At 35.0% G+C, this 23,024-nt stretch overlaps 1 protein-coding gene across 8 annotated transcripts in view; it reads right to left on the bottom strand.

Annotated features, from left to right (window-relative positions):
• adck1 (aarF domain containing kinase 1) overlaps positions 1-23,024 on the bottom strand; it is a 267,137-nt gene that overhangs the window by 91,244 nt on the left and 152,869 nt on the right. For all 8 annotated transcript variants that reach the window (XR_015512397.2, NM_001123049.1, XM_087288384.2 and 5 more), the window contains 3 exon segments: positions 11,816-11,974; positions 9,377-9,535; positions 3,313-3,429 (listed from right to left, as the gene is read on the bottom strand). Coding sequence is in view for 7 of the 8 variants with exons in the window: in NM_001123049.1 (NP_001116521.1) it covers positions 3,313-3,429; positions 9,377-9,535; positions 11,816-11,974 (435 nt within the window). In the remaining variant the exon portion in view is untranslated.

Genomic DNA, 23,024 nt, shown 5'->3' on the forward strand with positions numbered 1-23,024 from the left:
TGGTTGTGTGTGACACTGCGTAAAGGGAAATAAATGTTATGTGCACTCGTGTGTACGTGCGAGAGGGGAGTGTGATAAATGCTTGATGTGCCGACCGTTCCCTCCTCCGTCTTTCAAAGGTGTGCGGTGCCCTTTAAGCACGGCTCGGTGGCTTATGAGAGCGGTTTCAGGCCGTGTTTACCCGTCTGTCAGGCTCACTGATGCCTGGGTGTACAACGATAAGGAAAGGTTGCCGTTTAAAGCCTCGGCGAGCTTTGCAAAACAAACTGGCAGCAAATGTGCATATTAATTCAGGCAGACAAAACAGGTCGGAGGAAATATAATGACAGAGTGACACAAACAAAGCAGGTGCTAAAATGATCCCATTTAGTCATTTAACAAAAGCTGGCGCGTTCACACAGCTTTCAGTGGACGCCGTCTTTTCCTCGCTCCGCTTTTTTAACCAACTCATCATCGCTCTCGCTGGCGCTTTTCATATCTTGCTCTCTTGCATGGAAGAGCGATGCATGAAATCTGGAGAAATGATGAAGGAAGCTGCTTGTGAAATAACAAAAATATTGAATGGAACAAAACCTGATACTTGGGTGAGTGGGATGGAGCATCATTGCTTATAGAAACTGTTATGAGGAGACTAGAACTTGCTGGAGACTAGAACTTGCTAGAGACTAGACGTTAGACATGCATAGATAGACGTGCATAGATAAGTATGCAAAAATAAACTTTTTAAAAAATAAAGTTTTGTCCATTTCTCACAGTGAATATGGACAATTTGGTACATTCAAACAAAACCATTTTATTCATCGACAAACATGTTTGGGAATAGAAAAAATAATTCAAATGAATGATTTAATTTAAAATGACATGTTGCAAAAAACATATACACAATTTACAAATTTTAACTGAATTGTATGTTTTAAAAAATATTTTCTCACAAACTTTTCTCTATTAAAATTTTATTGAATAGTTTCCCTATTTAATATAACTGTATTTATATTATAAAATAATTATTATTAGTTAATTGCATTAATAATATATGTCATTTCAAATAACTGATTTATTTTATCTTTGCTATGATGACAGTAAATAATATTTTACTAGATATTTTTCAAGACACTTCTATACAGCTTAAAGTGACATTTAAAAGCTTAACTAGGTTAATTAGGTTAGCTAGGCAGGTTAGGGTAATTAGGCAAGTAATTTTACAACGATGGTTTGTACATTATTATTTCATTATTTTCTTAAGGGGGAAAAGTGCTCTCCAATAATAACAGAGTAGTTTTGTTGCAAGGGTTGCATTTCTTTTTTGTTCTGTTGATGAACTCACAAACAACAAACATTTACCGCTGCTGCGCATCTCGATGTTTAGGTTACGGTTGTTTATTCAGCCGAAATGACAGTAACGGCATGGATTATTGCAAAACAAGATGGAGATTTCATTGCAGCAATTACATGGCAGGGTAAATTATTTATATTCTCCTGGATTTTGTATAAGTGTAGAGGTGTTTGTATCTGATTTGTATATAGCACATTAACATATTTATACACATAGCTAGGCTTGTATTAAATATTTATTGGTGATGTCAAAAAATTATCGCGTTAAAAAAAAGTTTGTTCACATGAATGAATTAAACATGCATAACTTTTTTTTTTTTTTTTTTAGCATTATAAACTCTACATGTTGGATAATAAAGCCCAAATTGCCTTTTTTTCCAAAGATACATGAACTGTTACTGTTTTAGTTTGGGAAGGTCATTAAAAGTGCCTCTGACGGTGAGGAAAAGGACACTGATAGAGTATTAATAAACTTTTGACAGAAATCTCATGTTATCAAACTTGAAACATAAACTCATGAAACATTTGGCTTTCAAGTCATTTTCTTGGATATAACAATAATGTTTTCCTGTGTTAGTATATAGGAAAACAAATATTAAACACAAAACAACTTTTTCTGATGACCTAATATTATATAACTTTTTTATATTTTTGAGCATGAAACATCCCCTTTTACCACAATAAAGCCCACCGTATCTTCTTTTCAATGATGCCTGATAATTTGTTTTGTAGCTTCCTGGAGACAAAAACTGCTACTATTTAAAGTTAGGTAGGTATAACTCCCCAAAAGTGAGTGCTGGCTAACAGGTTTAAATAAATATTTCTCACTTGCTGCCTCTTCTTCTGGAAGTTCTTTCTGGAACTTTTCATCATTTGTTAGCAAAAACATTTGGAAGTCTGTAAAGCATTTGTTATTTTGGCCAATTTAAACAATTATAAACAACACAAAACTTAAACATTTTGATGTTCTGATAGCAATTCCTATGTAAAAGAATCACTTCCTGCCCTCCATCTGAATTTGGCATATCATCAATTAAGTCATGTGAAAACAACCCCTCCCTCCCTCTATATATAAATATATACACACACACACACACACACACACACACACACACACACACACACACACACACACATACATATGCAAAGTGTGTGAACGTTACTTATCTTTTTTTTGTGCATTAATTTTTAAAAAACAATTCCCAGCTAGCTGACAAAAAGTAATAACTCTACTCTATTCCACCATCAATAAATAACAAGAAAGTGATAATGCAGTGGCAATCTTGACGTAAAATATCCCCATGTGAAGAGACGCAGACTCATCGATCAATAGTCCATTAGCATCCGTTCCTCTGTTATTCTCCGGACCTCATGAGAGTCTACATTTATTGGTCTCTCTGCTGTCCCCTGGCCCCACATAACTACAGATTAGCTCACTCTGTAGGGCCTCCATTCTAACTGAAGCTATTGTGTGTAAACGCATTCACCCTGAGACGGGAGTCACCTTAACCAAAGTGCAAAATTAAAAAGGCGCTCGATCTCGCGGCGAGCCCTTGTGCTGACAAAAGTGGCGGAGTAGAATAAATTGCAGCCGCGACAGAAAAACAGTCTGTGATATAAATATGAAAAAGAGCCTGATTTAATTTAGTGCTCATCTGCTAAGGGCTAGAAAAATGAAATGAAATTTGAGAGGCATAATTCATCAAACCAAGCAGGCTCCATTTCAGCGGTGTCAGAGTCTCACGGAACAGGGCAACGAGAAACGTCTTCAAAGCTTCCAGAACCCACGGCATCAAACATCGCAGGAAACGTGACTGCTTCATTAGCATTCGCAAGCACTTTTCCATGCTCAAATTAACATCGGCAAAGTGAAATTACTGATTAAGCGATCTTGAGTGGTGGAATTGTGACACGTGTCGTTTGTTGGAGGAACCGAGGCTGTGTTTTACAGTTATGCAGAGATAAGGATGTATATCTTACCTCATTGACATTGATGCCGTGTCTTCTCATGTACTCCCGGTCGTTGACCTGACCGCCCTCTGCAAAGTCCATGGTTAGAATACGTTTGGTGGAAAGATCCCAGTGAATCTTCGGGATCTAGAAGAAAACCAAACTTATCCTTAGCAATTGTCATGTATTTTCAGAAAACTTTTAAAGGAAGAAAGTGGGCTAATTCTTTTTTTACTTTATTAGTTCTAGGTGAATTACTTTTATAAAAGTGCTAAAATAAATCCTAAAACACCATGGACCACAAGCGTTTTTTTTAATCTTGGTCCTAAGCCCCAAACTCTGCACATTTCACGTTTCTCTTTTCATAGGTTTGCTCTGATTTGACCATAAGTGCTCTGCAAAGTGGGCTCCACAGGATATTTCACCATGATTTCAGTTTAAAGAGAGCATATATGTTTTATTCAAATTACATTTTTTATTTGTGATACGTAAAATTAAAAAAGTTTTCATTATATGGAGGTACATTACGTCACTTCCCCAATAATGTGGATATTTTATGACACTTCCCCAACTTCAGATTTGGGTATTATTGTATTTAAATACATACTTCTCTGTAATCTATTTAGATCATCTGTGTGGGTGATTCCATTCTGCCCCTATAATGTTTAGGTATGAACTCTGTGGAGGCCATTTTATGACTTTCAGCGTTTGATCATCTTGTTTTTTCCTCCCAATAATTCACTGATCAGGTAAAGACTGAGAGTTAATTATATTTGTTCTTCATACATGTGTGAAACAACTTCAAATGCTGGCCTTTTGTACAGTAGTTTATTAGGGTGTTTTAATGGAGCTGCTATACTACTGTATTCTATTATAAAGTAATGAATAAATAAATAAATAAATGAATTAATAAAATAATAAATAAATAAACAAATAAATATGAATAATTTAAAATAAAAACAAACAAATGAATGAATGAATAATTGAATGAATGAATACATACATACCTACCTACCTACCTACCTACCTACCTACATACCTACATACATACCTACATACCTACATACATACCTACATACCTACATACATACCTACATACCTACATACATACCTACATACCTACATACATACCTACCTACCTACCTACCTACCTACCTACCTACCTACCTACCTACCTACCTACCTACCTACCTACCTACCTACCTACCTACCTACCTACCTACCTACATACATACATACATACATACATACATACATACATACATACATACATACATACATACATACATACATACATACATACATACATACATACATACATACATACATACATACATACATACATACATACATACATACATACATACATACATACATACATACATGAATGAATGAATGAATGAATGAATGAATGAATGAATGAATGAATGAATGAATGAATGAATGAATGAATGAATAAATAAATAAATAAATAAATAAATAGTTGATATGCAGTTCCAACATTTTTGTTGTAAGCATTGCAGTGTTATTATCCAATTTAATGTTTTAAGGGATTTTTAGACTGTTGCTGTGTGATTTCTAGGGACAAAAGCTTTTTAATAAGCTCTTTAAGATGTGATGTGCAACTTAAATGTGGTGTTACTGGGAATGCTATGCAAGTTTAAAAGGTAACAATTAATACCTAAACCCATGTACAAGTGAGGCATATTATGTCACATATTAAGGAACTTCCCCAATAGTATGGATACATGTCTCATATGGCACTTCCCCAACTTCGTTTTCAGCTTCGGGAATTTTGGTATTTATTTGCTTCCTCTGTGCAGGTGATTCCCTTTTCCCTCTATAATGTTCAGGTCTGGATTCCCAGGCCATTTCGTTTGAATAGCTTGTTTTTTCTGCCAATATAATTTCACTGCTCTATTGAAGACAAAGATAATTATATTTGGTCATTATACATCTGCTAAAACAGTAGTGAATGCTGGCCTTTTGTATAGTAGTTGCAGGTTTACTACGTTTATATATAATACCTTTAACTGTTAAAAGCGATTAGTAACTAGTCAATAAGTTAAAGGTTTTAGTAGCTAATAAATTTATAGTAACTAATAACTAGGCCCACACAGAATCTGAAAGTGCAGAAATATTATTAATTTATTAATTTAGACGATTAATTTAGTTGTGTGTAAAGGTGTAAATTTATATTTATTCCCGTTCTTACAATAATTTCAGTAATATTACTGACTAATACTTTATGAAAATTTTTATATGATTTACTTACAACACAGTTCGTAAAGTAATAATTTCTGTCTTTTAGTAGATATATTGCTGATATATATATAATATATGAGAGACTTGCTATTACCAAATAAATAGATCTAATAGGATTTGCATTGTAAACACTGAAAACAAGTTAAAAATGTATAACTTTTTATTTAACACACACACACACACACACACACACATATATATATATATATATATATATATATATATATATATATATATATATATATATATATATCTGATATATTATGATCTATATATAAGAAAATAATAATAATAATAAATAAATATATATATATATATATATATATATATATATATATATATATATATATATATATATATATATATATATATTATTATTATTATTTTTACAATACACCCAAAATCATTCCACAAAAATCTGCAGATTCTGCCTGGCTCTACTAATTAACTTAACTGAATTGAATAGGTTAATTTGGTAAACAAACAAACAAACAAACAAACAAACACAGACACACACGCGCATGTTTGCATGCATGCATGCACGCGCGCACACACACACACACAAACACACACACGAATGAATGAATGAATGAATGAATGAATGAATGAATGAATGAATGAATGAATGAATGAATGAATGAATGAATGAACTTTCTATGCATTTACCAAAATGTTTTGTGCATTGCAGAGTGTTGCTATCCAGTTTCTGGGGAGATAAGCTTTTTAATGTTAAGCTCTTAAAAATGCGATGAGCAACTTTAATGTGGTTCTGTTGGGAGTTTGAAACATTACAATTAATATCTATACTTATTTGAAAGAAAAGAGCCCTAGTAATGCTTGATAAACCAATGGCAAAGCATTGCCCTATGACCAAGCAGTATTTTCAGCCACACCACAATCACCAATTAGTGTCCTGGTAAGAATCACTATCTGTACTTCCTGACGATCGTATAGAGAAAATGAACCCCAGCAAAAAGTCTCCTCGTGACGGATAATGCCAGATGCTAAGAATTAGCTATAATCTGCACATAAAGCTCAAAGCAGCAGGCTTTTTCTTGATGCTTCAGATGACCTTGCCCTTCCACACGACGGCTTCCTTTTCCTGAACATCACAGCTTATCTTGTGCATCTCGTTACTGACTCGTCGCACTAATTAAAAAAAACTTTCTCCATATAATGGGGGAGATTTAGTGATATGTGTTTTCATTGATAGCTTCCCTCCACCTGACACAAAGGCCTGGCTTTTGCCACCACACTGGCAGCACTCTGAGCCTAGTTCCTCTCTGCTCTTTTTATCAAACAAATGTCAACAAATGATACAAAAAAATCCCTGCGTTACCACCACATGAACAGAGCCATTTTTCAGCTCAGTGTCTGCCTTGTGAAGCAGCCACACTCTCTGAACTGCCTGTGACTCCGCTGTGCCACTGCCGCTGTATAATCATGCTTGTTTTACAGGGCGAGAGTCTGATGCAGGGAGCCGGGGATTTATTCCTGACATGGCGGCTTGTGCTTCGCTGTCAAACGTTTTGACAGAGCTAATAGTGTGCATTAGAAGCACAAATCTGCGGGTGTAAACCCAGGCAATTCTCATTACCCCGCAGGGCCAGCCAGGTCTCTTTGTTATTCATTAAAAATGAAAAGGGGACTTGCCTGCAAGCATTTGGCAGTTGTTATGACAGATTATTTACCTTCCAAAGTCTTTTTGCGGGGTAGGAATACAAGGGTAGTCTGATACATGGAGTCTAGCTGAGACAGTGTGGAAAAGTGCAAGCTAGTACGCCGCTTTAGTAGGACATGCAATGTGACCGGCTTCACTTAAAGTTGACAAAACACTCAGAATAAGATGTTGAAATGTCAAAAAGTCTCAGCTTTTTGCTTTATAGTGCTGAAGTCTGATGAAATATGAGTTTTTCATTCATTTTTCACTGCATTCGCGCAGCCTTGAAGGGCACACTACTCAAGAGTTGTTTCAGACTAAAATGAGCAACTGATTTTTATCCAGAAGGCCGCTGGCAAACTATATATATATATAAGACATTAGAAATATTTTCAGAGCTGTAGATCATTTGTATTGCTTGGAGAAGGAAATTAAAATAATTATAATAGCTATTTATTTATGTGCACAATAGGATAAGAAAAGGCATACATGAAAAAAAAATACAGGTGTACATTATCATTTTAAAAATGCTTTATAAGTCAGATTGCAGCTTCATCTGTAGCTGCTGTTTCACACGAACACACACACACAAACATAGTTATCGTTTCTGCTGATATGCAAAACACATGGAATATTGTTAGTGTGGGAATCGAGGTTTCATTAAAGAAGACCAATTAGACAATAATTTAGATGAACAGAATCAGACACTGCTGTTTTTTATGTTACGAATTTCTCATTATAAATTACGATACCACTTGGTTCATTGGTCTGTTGGGTATGATTACTTTCTTACATTAATTGAACCTTGTCAAGGTTAATTGGGCCAAGACCACCAGGATGGACTGTTATGGTGTGGATTTAAGTGTAATAATGCTGTTCATATATACATAAGCAAAAGCTTGACCAACTACTCCTGAACATGAATATTAACAAGAGGTTTCTTTTAAATGCTTTTTCAGGGTACAGTTGAAGTCAGAATTATTAGCCCCCTGAATTATTAGCCCCACTGTTTATTTTTTTCCCCAATTTCTGTTTAATGGAGAGATTTTTTAAACACATTTCTAAACATAATAGATTTAATAACTAATTTCTAATAACTGATTTATTTTATCTTTGCCATGATGACAGTAAATAATATTTTACTAAATATTTTTCAAGACACTTCTACACAGCTTAAAGTGACATTTAAAGGCTTAACTAGGTTAATTAGATTAACTAGGCAGGTTAGGGAAATTAGGCAAGTTATTGTATAACTGTGGTTTGTTCTGTAGACTATCGAAAAAATAGTTAGCTTAAAGGGACTAATAATTTTGACCTTAAAATGATTCATAAAAAAATTAAAAACACCTTTTATTCTAGCCAAAATAAAACAAATTAGATTTTCTCCAGAAGCAAAAATATTATCTGACACACTATAAATAATTTCCCAGAGTTGCGGATGGATGGGCATCCGATACGTTAAAACATATGATGGATAAGTTGGCAGTTCATTCTGCTGTGGCGACCCCAGATTATTAAAGGGACTAAGCCGAAAAGAAAATGAATAGATGAATATTGTGAAAATTTCTTCAACTGAATATGCAGAAATCCTAAAGGTAATTTCAAAACCTTTTTAAAACTTTTTAAAGACCTTCTCAGAATATTTTAAGACCTCATTGCCACTTCAAGTTCTTATCAGCATCAAAACTTAAACTTAATAAACAATTTTTAATTAACAATTGTAGTAAAATAAATCAATGGAGCACAACCACGCAACAGAACTCAGATAAGCTCGGAAAAAACAAAGCTTGAAAGAATAAATTATGTGGTTGTTTTCAGCAACAGGCTTCAGCAATTGTTTAAACTCGTCACATTACCTCTTTCTCGTTTGTTGCAAATTACGTGACATCACCCAGATGAGGGAGCTTGGCTAAACACGCCCCAGCCCGAACCAATAGTGTGAATTGTGCATGCCATTGTTAATATTACTAGAAAAATAAATATATTTATGCTTTATTAAAGTCAAAAACTTTGAATAACACTTGATCAAAATTTAAGACCTAGTAAAAACATCATTAAGACTTTTAATACCTTTTAAGGGCCTTCATTTTCTCATAATTGATTTATCAACTTTTAATACCTTTAAAGACCCCGCGGACACCCTGTTTTTAAACCCACACTTTCACATACCTTCAAAAAGCTGAACTGCTTGAGCATGTCTGCTATTTTCTCAGCATTGCGGCCCTCATTGAGGAAGTCCAGCTCCAGGGGCATGTTCTTCTTGGCCTCTTCCACCAGCCACATAAAGGCAAAGTCTGGAAACAACCAGTGGACAACCTGAAGGAGAAACTGAAAACAAACATAGTAGGCTACAGTTATTTATATTTGATTTTGCAATTTACAAAAGTAAACCTTAAAAAAGTAATCTGGAATTCCCTGACAAGAGGAAAACTGTGGGGATCACAGTGGCGCAGTGGGTAGCACATCACACACATACACTACGGCCAATTTAGCTTATTCACCTATAGCGCATGTCTTTGGACTTTGGGGAAACCGGAGAACCCAGAGGAAACCCACACTAATATGCGGTATAATCCAATACCGTTCATATCGATATGCTTTAAGGCCACACCTGTGCATTCGGCGCAAAACAGACCACTCCAAGGTAGAACACGGGCTCCACTTGCACTAATGTGTGCATGCGCAAGTGAATAATTCACTCCATGACTCATACAAAAGATTTGTTCAAAATGAACGAATCGTTAAAGAACGACCCATCAATAAACGCGACATGGAGGAACCAGTCATTGGGAGGAACATGCAGTGCAGGTGTTGTATTGAAATCTGACTCCCCGGATAAATCTGACTTCCCTTCGTGTGCACGCACGTCACAGCGGTTTATTAGAAACCTTTAATCAATCATTTCTTCTGCAATTGACAACAAGAACGAACATAGAAGTCTTGTCAAATTGCCAAGCAGCACCTGAATGTGTTTAAAAGTCTAATCTTTCGGATGATCTTTTTTCGGATGATAGTTTAATCTTTCGGATGAGATGTTAAACCGAGGTCCTGCCTCTCTGTGGTCATTAAAAATCCCATGGCACTTCTCGTGAAGAGTAGGGGTGTTACCCCAGTGTCCTGGCCAAAGTCCCTCTATCGCCCCTTACGATCATGGCCTCCCACTCATCCCCATCCACCAAATTGGCTCATCACTGTCTCTGCACTCCACCAATAGCTAGTGTGTGGTGAGCGCACTGGCGCCGTTGTCCTGTGGCAGCAGTCGCATCATCATCTAAGTGGATGCTGCACACTAGAGGTGGTGTGGAGAGCCCCCCCTCATGATTGTAAAGTGCTTTGGGTGTATGGCCATACACTATAAATGCACTATATAAAATACACATTACATTAAAAGAATAAAAACGCCAAAATGGGAAGAATTTATTTCCCATTTCGAAAGTGAAACGGCCTCATATACACTGATTAGTCTGTTATAATGACTGTTTACATTTATATGCTTAACCAGCATTTCATCACAGCACTATCTATAGTCAAATTCGTTTTCAGCTCCTTATTTAATATTTAGTAAAACAAGTTCGATCAACACAAAAGAAAAAGTGTAAGATTTTTTTACATAGAGTGAAAGACTTCTCTTTAGATATCTTCGATATGTGCACTGTTTATTAATTGCGCACAATACTTATGTAAATGTGTAACTAAAAAACATACAGCTGATTTAATTGCTGTTTGTAAATCACACAACTGTGGTATAAGATTACTTAAAACAACACTGCAATTGTGACATTAAATACTGTGTTTCATATTTATATTCAATGTGGTTCTTTTCTATCCTACAATACTTTTTGTTGTGTTTCTATTTAAGTGTGTTCCTTTTTTGCCCTGACAATGTAGCTCTGTTTTCTATGGTTCTGTTTACTTTGTTATTTGCACAACAGCACATTAGCGCTGTCTATAGTGTTAAGCAGGAAAAAACCCTGTACTGTATTGATTTATTAAAGATTTTGTTTATAATTGTAAATGTTGTGCAACAGTTTTAAGCAGAAGAGAAACCTTTAATGTATTTATTTATCAAAGATTTTGTGCAGCTGTTTTTTTTGTGCAGCTGTTTATTTGTAGACAGGGAGGGAAACCCGTGTTATTTTTAATTATATAATTATATAATTATGTAATTATATTTTGCTCAAAAAAATGTTAAATAATGTTTTAAGGCTTTAACTCTCAAGTAACTATTAACGGGAAAATACCGGATATATATATCGTATACTTTCATTCCTCCTAAAAATACCGGGATATGATATTTCACCTATATATCGCCCAGCCCTAATAGGACCCCTTTAAACTGAAGCTCAAATCTCTAAACAAGACCTAGCCATAATAGAGTAATTATATGTGATACAAATGAAATTGTAGGCGCATGGACAAATGGTTATTTGCGATCAAATAAATGAATAAAACTGTAGCTTGAATGATGGATTCTATTTTTTAAGCACTAATGGGAGGTGAATAGGCCCCCAGACGAATCGAGCTATACATGGGCGTGTGACAATGACAGAGCGTGTGAATTAGGCATCAGAAGGCAGGCATCGGCAGCCCTGCTCCCTCGGTAATTACCTCCATCACAACAATGTCCTTGGAGCTTTGGCGCTGGACCTTGGGATGTTGTACTTTCACTGCCACCGTCCTCCCGTCTGGAAGTACTGCTTTGTGGACCTGAGCGAGAGACGCGGCCCCGTGAGGTGTCTCGTCAAACTGGATGAAAAGATCGCTGAGCTGAGGAGGGAATTTTGTTTAAAGGTTAGAAAACTGGAAAAGAGGCAAGAACTCTATCACACCTGAATGCCGTAGGTGTTTTGACACTGAAAAGCAAGCAGGCAGTTGTCTAAATGGCAGTATTATTCAAAGCAACTTGCGCTACGCTCTGGGGCAAATTCGGGTAGGTAGAAGGTACCACACAAATATCAACATTATTTTCCGTAATTGTTTAAATCAAAGTTTAAACAATTATCTTCTTTGAAAAAAAGATGATAATTGTGATATTTATGATAATAATAATAATAATAATATTAATAATAATAATGTGTTAATAATCCGACCCACATAGAATCTATAGAATTCTTTTAAATATTGAATTGATTTTAAAATTTGATTATTCATCTACAAAGCCATCAATCTTGCTCCTCGGTACCTTACTGACTTGCTCTGTCCGTATACCTCATCGAGTGTTCCAGAGTTTAGGACCATCAACCGCAAAAGCTAGATCACCTCGTTTTTTAAGGTGTGTTCTTGGCATGGTGAGTAAATTGGGATTAAAATTCTCTCCTTAATCACTGCTTTATTGCTTTTATTGGTTAAATGTTTATTTTATATTCTGCTTTCTGTTTTTATTACTCCTACTGTATGTACAGCACTTTTTTTATTTTGTTATGCTTATAAAATGTTTTATTGTCATGCTGTACTTAGTCATACTTTATTAAGTATTCATATTGATAAAAGTAATGTTTGAAATATATTTTAGCATAGTTGAGTGGCTAATAATCAAACTAAGTTTTATTTAAGGGTCCTCTGTTTTTATTTACATCTTTAAAGGTTTGGGCTTTGTAGCGCTTTTGTCTAAAATATAATACAATATAATAAAATTCATATAATATAATATAATATAATATAATATAATATAATATAATATAATATAATATGATATGATATGATATGATATGATATGATATAATATAATATAATATAATATAATATAATATAATATAATATAATATAATATAATATAATATAATATAATAGAATAGAACGGAACATAATAGAATAGAATATAATAGAATAGAATAAAACAGAACAAAACAGAACAGATCAGAATAGAATAAAATAGAATAGAAATGAATAGAACAGAACAGAACAGAACAAGATTGAATAGAGTAGAATAGTATAGAACAAAAGTGAAGATAATAGAGTAGAATAGAGTAGAACAGAATAGAACAGACCAGAACAAAACAAGATAGAATAGAATAGAACAAAAGAGAATAGAATAGAACAGAATAGAATAGAATAGAATAGAATAGAATAGAATAGAATAGAATAGAATAGAATAGAATAGAATAGAATAGAATAGAATAGAACAGATCAAATTAGAACAGGATAGAATAGAACAGAACAAAACAGAATGGGATAGAATAGAATTGAATAGAACAAAATGGAATAGAATAGAATAGAATAGAATAGAATAGAATAGAATAGAATTAAAATGGAATAGAGCAGGACTGAAAAGAACAGAATAGGATAGAGAAGAGAAGAGAAGAGAAGAGAAGAGAAGAGAAGAGAAGAGAAGAGAAGAGAAGAGAAGAGAAGAGAAGAGAAGAGAAGAGAAGAGGGGATTTAAATAATATAATAGAACAGAACAAAATAAAATAGAATAAAATAGAATAGAACGAAACAAAATAGAATAGAATAAAATAGAATGAGATTTAAATAATAGAATATAATAGAATATAATAGAATAGAATAGAATAGAATAGAATAGAATAGAACAAAACTGAATAGAATAGAATAGAACAGAATTTTATATAATTTTCTGTACATACCGCAATACAATTATTTTAATATCACTCATCTGAACTCAAATGCAGCGACATGTTCTCTTTTGCATTATTTCTTCTAAAATGTGTTCTACTAAATGTAAATACTGTCTATGAAGAAATATGATTTTCAACAAGGAACAAATCGTTTAATTGCCAGTTCAGTTATAACAGCGGGGGAAATTATGTTGAGCAGGGTGTAAGCAGGGCATCTTGTAAATGCAGTTGGTGAAAAATAGCATGACTGATCAGTATGCCACTTTTTTACTGCGATGCCAACTGCAATGAATATTCAACACAGACACTACAGGGGCAATGGAAGGGGATGCCAAAAGGAAGTGACAAATTTCTCATTTGTGTGTGCACAAGAGGAGTTAACCATAAATAAATACTCAAAAAAGGAATATCAAGCTGCTCGGCTCTGAAGCAGAATATTTTCAAATGCGTTTCGCCTCTCCTTTGAGGACAAAAAGAATGTATCTGCTTATAAAAATGAAACGCATTGGACCTTTTAACACTGAGTGCTAGAAATCCCAGCTTTTACTCAATTAACGTCACCTGGCAACATCTACACAAACAGAGGAAAGAGTAGCAGATGAAGGTCAACTCAAATTTGGTTGTTCTTTTCAAACCTCCAAAGTACAGAGTGAGTAGAGAATATAAAAGGCGTATTAAGCATTTGGAGCATGCCTGCTTTCAACCACTTCCAGAGAAATTGGTTTCGAAATTATTGGTCAAAAAACTTTGAACAAGCAAAAAAAGACCACCCACTCTCAACCTGCTGAACTACTGTGATTGCTATGGGACATGCTGTGAGACAATGCACCAAAACAAGGTACAGTATAACCATACTTTGTAGCATTAATAACCAAACACAGATTATAGTCAAAATCATAGCATCCACAAAATCATCCACCTCCTTTACATCTGCTTGTTCACAAGCTGTGCAAAATGGGTTCATTCATTCATTCAGCAGTACTGCACTTTTGTAGCTTGAATAAAGAAGAAATATAGGCCTTGAGAGCTCAAAAATGTTTTGAGTTAAGAAAAACACATGCACACACTGGGGAAAAACTTGAACAATTTGAGAAAAATTATCAATTTAACAACATGTGTGCATAAATAATCACAACACATGCAAATAGAGATATGCACTGCAAATAGCCTAGACCACAATACAAATGTGTTGAGGGATCCCAAAAAGTGACAAAGGCTATTTCTCAATTCCAAGAATGCTAAGAACGTACTCCTGTTTTTGCGGCGACCATTCTTGCCAAGCTACCTTGGAAGAACGAACTCGGGAGGCTGTGAGAACAGAGAACGCGTTCTATAAGAAATGAGATGCTGCATTTTTTTTCTGATGGTCACATGACCTTCACGCATTTTTAACAAAAAATTGTTTGAATATCAAATCATTCATACAACAATTTATTGTTTTTCCCCTTTTCACAATATATACCATACATAAAGACATTACAAATATACTTTTCACAATAAAAATTAAAACTATTTTTATTATGAATTTCAGCAAATAAATACCTTTAATGTGCTTAGGCCTTTATTAAGATGTTCATGATAATGTTTACTTTCACCGTCTCATTTAGGGAAACTCCTGAGACAAATAAATGTTATCTCTGAACTTTAATAATAAATCTATATAAATATCCTGGCTCAGCTGCAATGACTTTTGGGACTCCTCGAGCGAATTTGGCTCTCAAGTCTGCATCAGCGCATCCTTGATATCTAGAACTGGAACTGATTGGAACTGAACTTTGGCAGCTGATGATGACGTTACATGAGAACACGAGGATGCAAGAACGCTGAAGAACGCATATTGAGAAAGAGCCTAACTCTTCTGCTTCTTGTTTAGAATCACCGGTGTTGCCTGAGATATGAGAGGTGAGTTTTTCCTGCTTATTTTAATGCTCTGTTCATATAGTTCCTTGTTGTTTGTATATTTTTAGATCTGAGAGTAACTATTGCTAACATTAAAATAATATTAAAATTAAAACTGCATTTTTTTTATTTGTGCAGTGGAGATTTGAGATGTTTTTTTTTGGTGATTTTAACAACCGGATTGTATGGTTTCCTGTTTGTGTATTTTTACTCCTAACAATCAAAGTAATCCACTTGTTAGGTGGTGACGTGTTTGTGACGTATGTAATACTGTTTCCAGGTCCAAGCTGCCATTCATTTGAGTGGAGAAATCATTTGTTTATGATCACGTTTTATTCCTATCACACATTAAAGTTAATTTTATATAAAATCATAGTGTACACAACAATCTCTGGGCTTGCTGCATAACAAATACCAAAAAGTTAACAATTTCTAAAAAAATTAATAACTTTCTGGCCATCGGATTTTAGGCATGGACATACTGTATATACTGTGATCGTGATTTTCGAAAGCATTAAATTGCTTTGTAAACGTTTATTATTATCATTTCATGAGTCTCCCCATTCAGTTGAATAGAGCGCTTGGACCCGGAAGCCGCTTCGCATGAAGTCACACTTAACAAGCGGATTGCACAATAAACATTCAATGTAACATTACTTTACCTTTAACACATTTTTCTTTATGCTAACAAGAGTTACTCTCAGAACTAAAAATATACAAACAATAAGGAACCAGGACTTTAAAATAAACAAAGCACTCAGATCTCAGACAACACTGCTGACTCATCATTTTTTCAGGATCCCCTGACACGTCCGTGCATTTGAGGGAATTTTTTGTGATCAAAACCACAGAAGGTGAAATTATACTAATACCTCACTCTTTCCAATATTTGCATGAATTCTTCATGCAAACCTAAGAGTCTTATATGATGAGCTTGTTGATTTTGCACCCAAGATACAATATGGGTAGTCCTAAGAGAAATCAATAATAACTATATTCATATACAGTCTTTGATTAAATGATGCTTATATCTCTGAACGTGTAAATAATGTTATCTAGTACTGTATGCACAAACCTTTTTTTGCAGGTCAGAATTATGCTTACTAAATCAATTGTTAGCACTTGCCATACTTATTTAAAGCCAAGTCAACAATCATAAACATTTGAGCCGTATAAATGGAAAGTTAATCTGCATTAACGGTTTAGATTTTTTCATAATGAGTCCAATAACCAGCAAAGCCTATTTGGCAGTAGCTAAAAACGGAATTAAGAAAAGGCACGGCTGATGACTAAGTTAGTGGATTTTATCATGGTCCAGGTTGGAATTTTGCCATCAGTGTCAGCTGAGTGGCATAGTACTGCTTTCTGCTTTTCTATAGAGACAGAGACGGGATGCCAGGATCTGCCGTCTCAGGTGAAGGACCATTTAGAAACAGTCACTTCTCACCTTAAGCATTCACCCAGAAATTTCCACTGCAAATAATGGCTCTGATCCAGCCTGCTGACGTCTGGACAGCACCCAGGGTGATAACTACAAGTTACATGCAAAAGAACAGAGCATAAAGCTGCTGTGAATAACACATACCGACATACGAGAATGGCTTTAGTGACACGACCAGTTTAAAAATAGTTCCTTTGTGTCATGATTCAGATTTGCCAGATTCTGGAAGAGTTAGCAACACTTTAAATACATGATATACTTTACTAATGACACTAAAATGAACAAAAATGCCCCACATTCTCAAGATAATGGGGGTTGGGAGGAAATCCCACTGCAATAAAATGTCAAAATGAAAATTACTATTTTAAATCCTTAGAATTCTGAATACTAGTCTTGTATATAGTCTTCGTGAAAATAGACAATGGTCAATTTTTAATAATTTTTTTAACAACATTTTAGAAAAATCATCGAACATTGGCTAATAAGCTGCATTTACAGTAGATCATCACTACTCAAAACACCAGAGTTTTGAAACAAATACGAGACCAATCTCACTGCATGCTCCAGCGATTACCATAGGTAATTCCTTTTTTATGTAATCTCTTGACAGTCTAATGAGGTCTGATAGTTGTAAAAATTCCATAGAACAACCAATTTGGATTGCCTAAAGCAAAAGGGCTCTTAAAGATCCATAATTTTTCATAGTGTTTTGTAAAAATGTTGCATGTTTTGAGTAAGAGAGCCACACTAGGACAGAGTCTATCTGACCATCATGTAAAATACGGCTTGTTTTATTTTCTCTTACTGCCAGTAGTTAGATGTTTCTGAAATAGGTGCTACCACAGTAATAGCCAAAGACATTGAAATAACTGCACAGCAATAACCCAGTACGCAATTTTACAGACAACACAGAAGAAAAGTGCAGAAATGTGTGTAGACTTTGTGATCAAAACATCCTGTCCAGATAACAGCTATAAGCACCAATTATTTTACAAACATAACTCTTGTATTGACTAAAATACCTGTTTTCTTATGCCAACTTATGTGCCTTAAACAATGAAGGCTCTAACCTGCCAAACTCATTGACTTTATGGTATTACGTTTGAGATCTTTGGCTGTACATCCTCAAATGTGCTCATGTTATATTAGACCCCTATAGTGTACAAAATATTAATCATAATTACTTTCCTTGCAGAGTACTAAAAACATGTGCCTAACACCATCAAATTTGCATAAAAACAACATTATACTCTTGACATAAGTACATATATAGCTGTACAGTTTATAGATTGTGCTGGTCAGAACAGTAAGTACGCCATTTGAAATGAAATCCACTTTATAAGACCATGTAAAGAAATTGATCAACCCATAATTAAAATTCTGTCATCATTTACTTAAAAACCCATTATAAAACTCATTAAGACATTAATACCTCAAACTGAAAACACATAAGCAGTGACTAGTAAACAAACAAAAGCTCAGCAACACCTGCTTGACACACAAGAACAAACCTCATTGGTCAAACATGTTAAATAACAGGCAAGAAGGAATTTCATTGGCTTTCAAGCAACAAGCTTATAATAATGAAATATTATTAACCAATCATGTCTCTCCATCGTATGATACTCTGTATCGGTATATACAATTATAATTTGAAAATTAAAAGATTTGTGTGTGTTGTGCATCAGTTAAAACAACGCTAGCAACTGTCAGCTTTAATTGTGGGGAAAACTGGAAAATTTTGAGTTTTTGACAGCTAATTTTATCTTTCAGGTTAAAAATAATTTTTGGGCCAGGATTAAAATCGATGACGTATCACGAATCTGCTAGTGGGGTGATGACACGTCGGTTTCTCATTACTATTCATAGCTGAGTTTTCTTTTCCTATGAGAAGACCCTGCTTCTAAATTATTCATGAGAGCATGTGCTTTCCAAAGGCAAGGCAGACCTGCCAAGCTGTGAGTTTCAATGATTGGGCGAGACGTATGTGTCGTATGTGTTTGTTTTTATGATCCACGTGGTTTGTTGCTTGTTTTTCTCCTAGATACAGATACAGCAAAGCTGTTGGTTTGCAGCAAGCATTTTTGCAGAGAGAGCTATGAGAACTGGAGAATGGCAGACTTTGTCTTTTATCAGTTGAGTTTACCATTCAGACAGATTGCTTATATTCGTGCTGCTGTGTTTGTAGGTATAAAATCCTCCAGATTACCAGTGGGGTTATTGGTTGTATTAGACAGGGCAAGAGACCTGCTGCACTGCTATCCACTGTGTCTGCATTCAGACCCGGGGATTGAGAATTGGGAGAGAAGTCCTCCTCATTTATAGTGTTAATATAAAAATGTTTATCTTTATAATGATGTACAGAGGTGGGTAGCGTATGCACAATCCATACTCCAGTAAAAGTACAAGTACTTGCAGACATTTTACTCAAGTAAAAGTATCTTAAAAATTACTCGAGTAAGAGTAAAAAAGTATCTGATGAAAAAATTACTCAAGTAAATTTTTACAAGTATATATATATACACACACACACACACACACACACACACACACACATATACATATTACAAACCATTTGTATGCTAAAAAATAATGTTTGTATGTTATATCTTTAAGGGTTAAAAGTGTGAATGACTAGTATGTGCAGGGCTAATCAGTTTTTCCATTAAACAGCAGTTTCTTTAGTTATCCCATAGTTACCATAAATATAGTTCAAATTGGGATCCTTTTGACACTTACTTTTGACACTTACTACTACGTGTTTTTTTTTTTTCAGGTTAGAGCTGTAGTTCATGCAAAGTCAGTTACAGCGTGCATCGCATTATCAAACTATTCTTGTTGACATCTTGGAGTAGAAACATAGACTGAACTTGTGGCCGTGGGTGACCTGGTCCGATAAACTAACTGCACTGACTGTCCTCTTGCAACAGCAGGTGGCCATGACGTGACCGCAGTATAAACTCGCACGTCTTCCTTGACTACAGCCATCATTCCAACATGCTTAGACCAAAAGCGGGAGATTCGTCTCTTTAGCAACCTCTGGCGACACAACCTTTCCAATGCTGCGCCTCGCGATATTTGGAAACAAGTCATATGAATCATAATTATTATCATTTGACAATAATGGAGGAACGCTGCCAAATGTACCAAGGAGTAATGATTTTTCTCCAACAATTTACTTGAGTAAGAGTAAGAGTAAAAGTACAAATTTTTAAATGTACTCAAAAAGTACACGTTACCAAACAATTTTACTCAACTAAATGTAACGAAGTAAATGTAATTCGTTACTACCAACCTCTGATGACATAAGTGTGGTTATGTGTATATGAAATTACGAATAACATATGTAGCAGGACATTAAATTACTTACTGTTTATTTTCTTGCATTAGATTTTGTAAACTATAAAATCATGGGTCTCCTTATAATTTATGTCTTATTTTGTGACCCAACTGACAAGAGTTGTTCGCTCCCCTTTTATTCCCCTGCTCCGCTGGCCACACCCACTCCTCCCTCTGCTGCAGCACTCCACATCCATCTCACAGCTTTTTTTTTTTAATTCTGAGGTAAACTTGAACCAAAAGAGGGGGGTTTCATGGCCCTTTAAATGTTGGAATTTATTAACTTTGCTAACTAAATATAGTGCCCTGACACTTTCTCAATGCGTGTATATATTTCATTCTATAATTGAAATCTTATAAAAATGACAAAAACATAAATTAATTCTGATTATTTCTTCCTTGAATGGACAAAATGTTCAAAATGACTGCATGCACTTCAGTTCAATTCAATTCATGTTTATTTATATAGTGCTTTTACAATGTAGATTGTATCAAAGCAGCTTAACACAGAAGTTCTAGTAAAGTCCAGAATTCAGAGTTGAAGTTCAGTGCCTGCTACTTTTTAATGTGCCTGTGAATATGCTTGCCTCTGTTGCCAAGCAACTTTCTGCGAACAAAAGTACAACTTCTGAATAACAAAAACATAACTTTACTTCAGACATGTCTTTCAAACTTTCATATATAACATTTTTACTGCAGTGAAAACAAACTGCTCTACCGCTTGAAGGACAAAAGTGAGGTACCTGTACACACCTTCAGGTGATCTATTAACTTGTACACAATCATAAGCTATATTCCAAAATTATATATATATATTTAGGGTGATGACTTCATAGAATATAAAGACAGATCTTCAAATATTATTTCTAATATCTCAACAAGAGCTGTTTTATGATGCCACTTTGGATTAGTCAATTGACTTATATTGTATGTCTTTGACGGTGGGAGGAAACCAGGGAACCAGGAGAAGAGCCAAGGGAGCACAGGGAGAACATGCAAACAAACTCTGCACAGAAACGCTGACTGGCCGGGTAAAGACTTGAACATGTGGCATTCTTGCAGTGAGGCAACAATGCTAACCACTAGGCCACCATGCCGCCCTATCAGGAGAAGAGGGAGGAGTAGGGGTGGAAGGGGGGATTCTTAAAAATGAAGAAGACTGAAGTGGAAAACTCTAGTTATATATAGTGAGTTAGTATTCATCTGATTCGCACAATATGTGAAGCTGATGTGGGACCAGCCGTGATCAATCATAAGCACGTGATCTTTTTGAAATGAGTTTCAAAATAAACCGCAGGTCATACAGTATAGTTTTACATGAATGGTCAGAATCTTGACTATGCTCATTCCAGTAATTATATAATTCTGGTTGTTCCAGGGTTAAATGACTCTGGAACAAAACTTGATCAAGACTATTATTTAGCTCATTTTTGAACTTTAAAAAGTTAGTGTGCCTTTACATGTGCAGCAAGCCAAACAAGGCTTACAAAACAGTTTTACAGCAACAACAACAACAGATTCAGCAAGTGGACACGATTGGTGACATCGATCCAAAATCAGTGTTTTAGTCGGAGATGGATTCATTCTCTTACGTACATAGACTACTTGTCTGATTAGGCTAATGTAAACCTGGCCATGGTTAGTTGCTCAAAGGGACCTTTGGGCATTCCCGAGGCGACTCTCCTATAAACTGTATGACTAGCACTTGCACCGCTGGAGTTACGCAACTGTATCTCTGGAAAAACTCTCATTACACCACCATATCCATGCAGGTGCTTTTTTCCAGTTTGACATATAGAACTGACAAAAATAGCTGATTTCTAGCTTTACATGAAATTGATATAATGCATTGCTTTATGAAACAGTTGAAAGCCTAAGATACTATAGGAAGAATGCTGCATTACTCTTTACACTGTAAAAAATTTATAAGTTACATAAGTTAAAAAAGTTAGTAAACCCCTTACGATAAAAGCAACAAGTTGACTTTACTTTAAAAAGTGAGTAAATCCAATGTAACTTGGAATGGTTAAGTTGACTTAATATAGGAATGTTCAGTGTCTTTATCCCCATCTGTGTCTGTCAAAACTCTATTTTCAGGAGCCACCAAACCAGATCGTATGTCATGGAGATCTCTTGAGTGGAACTGCAGGGCCTGATGACTGAAAACAACAGTCCCTATTGTCATTGCTATGTGTAAATACTGCCTGAAGTGATGTTGTTATTTTTATGTGTTAATTCTGTTTAAATTTATTTCTATTTATGCAAGATAGATTTTGTGTAGTATGATGCGAGCAGCCTGAATGGTGATTGCACCAGTTTTAAACCAGTTTGATAAGACAGCTGAGAGTACAAAGAAACAACCTTGAGTAAGTATAACAGATTGTTCACATGCTGGTCTGGGATCACCACTGAATAGTCTGCAGGTGACTTGACCCAAGAACTGTGTCTCCATCCCTATCTGGACTTAGATATGACCCTGCATTGACGTACCTACAATATTTAGTATTGTCTATCTTTGCTTTAACCAATCTGAACCTTTCACACCATTCAACCCCATTTCTGG

Source organism: Danio rerio, chromosome 17 (assembly GCF_052040795.2).
Source record: "Danio rerio strain M-AB ecotype USA chromosome 17, GRCz13ab, whole genome shotgun sequence".
Taxonomy (NCBI): Eukaryota; Metazoa; Chordata; class Actinopteri; order Cypriniformes; family Danionidae; genus Danio; species Danio rerio.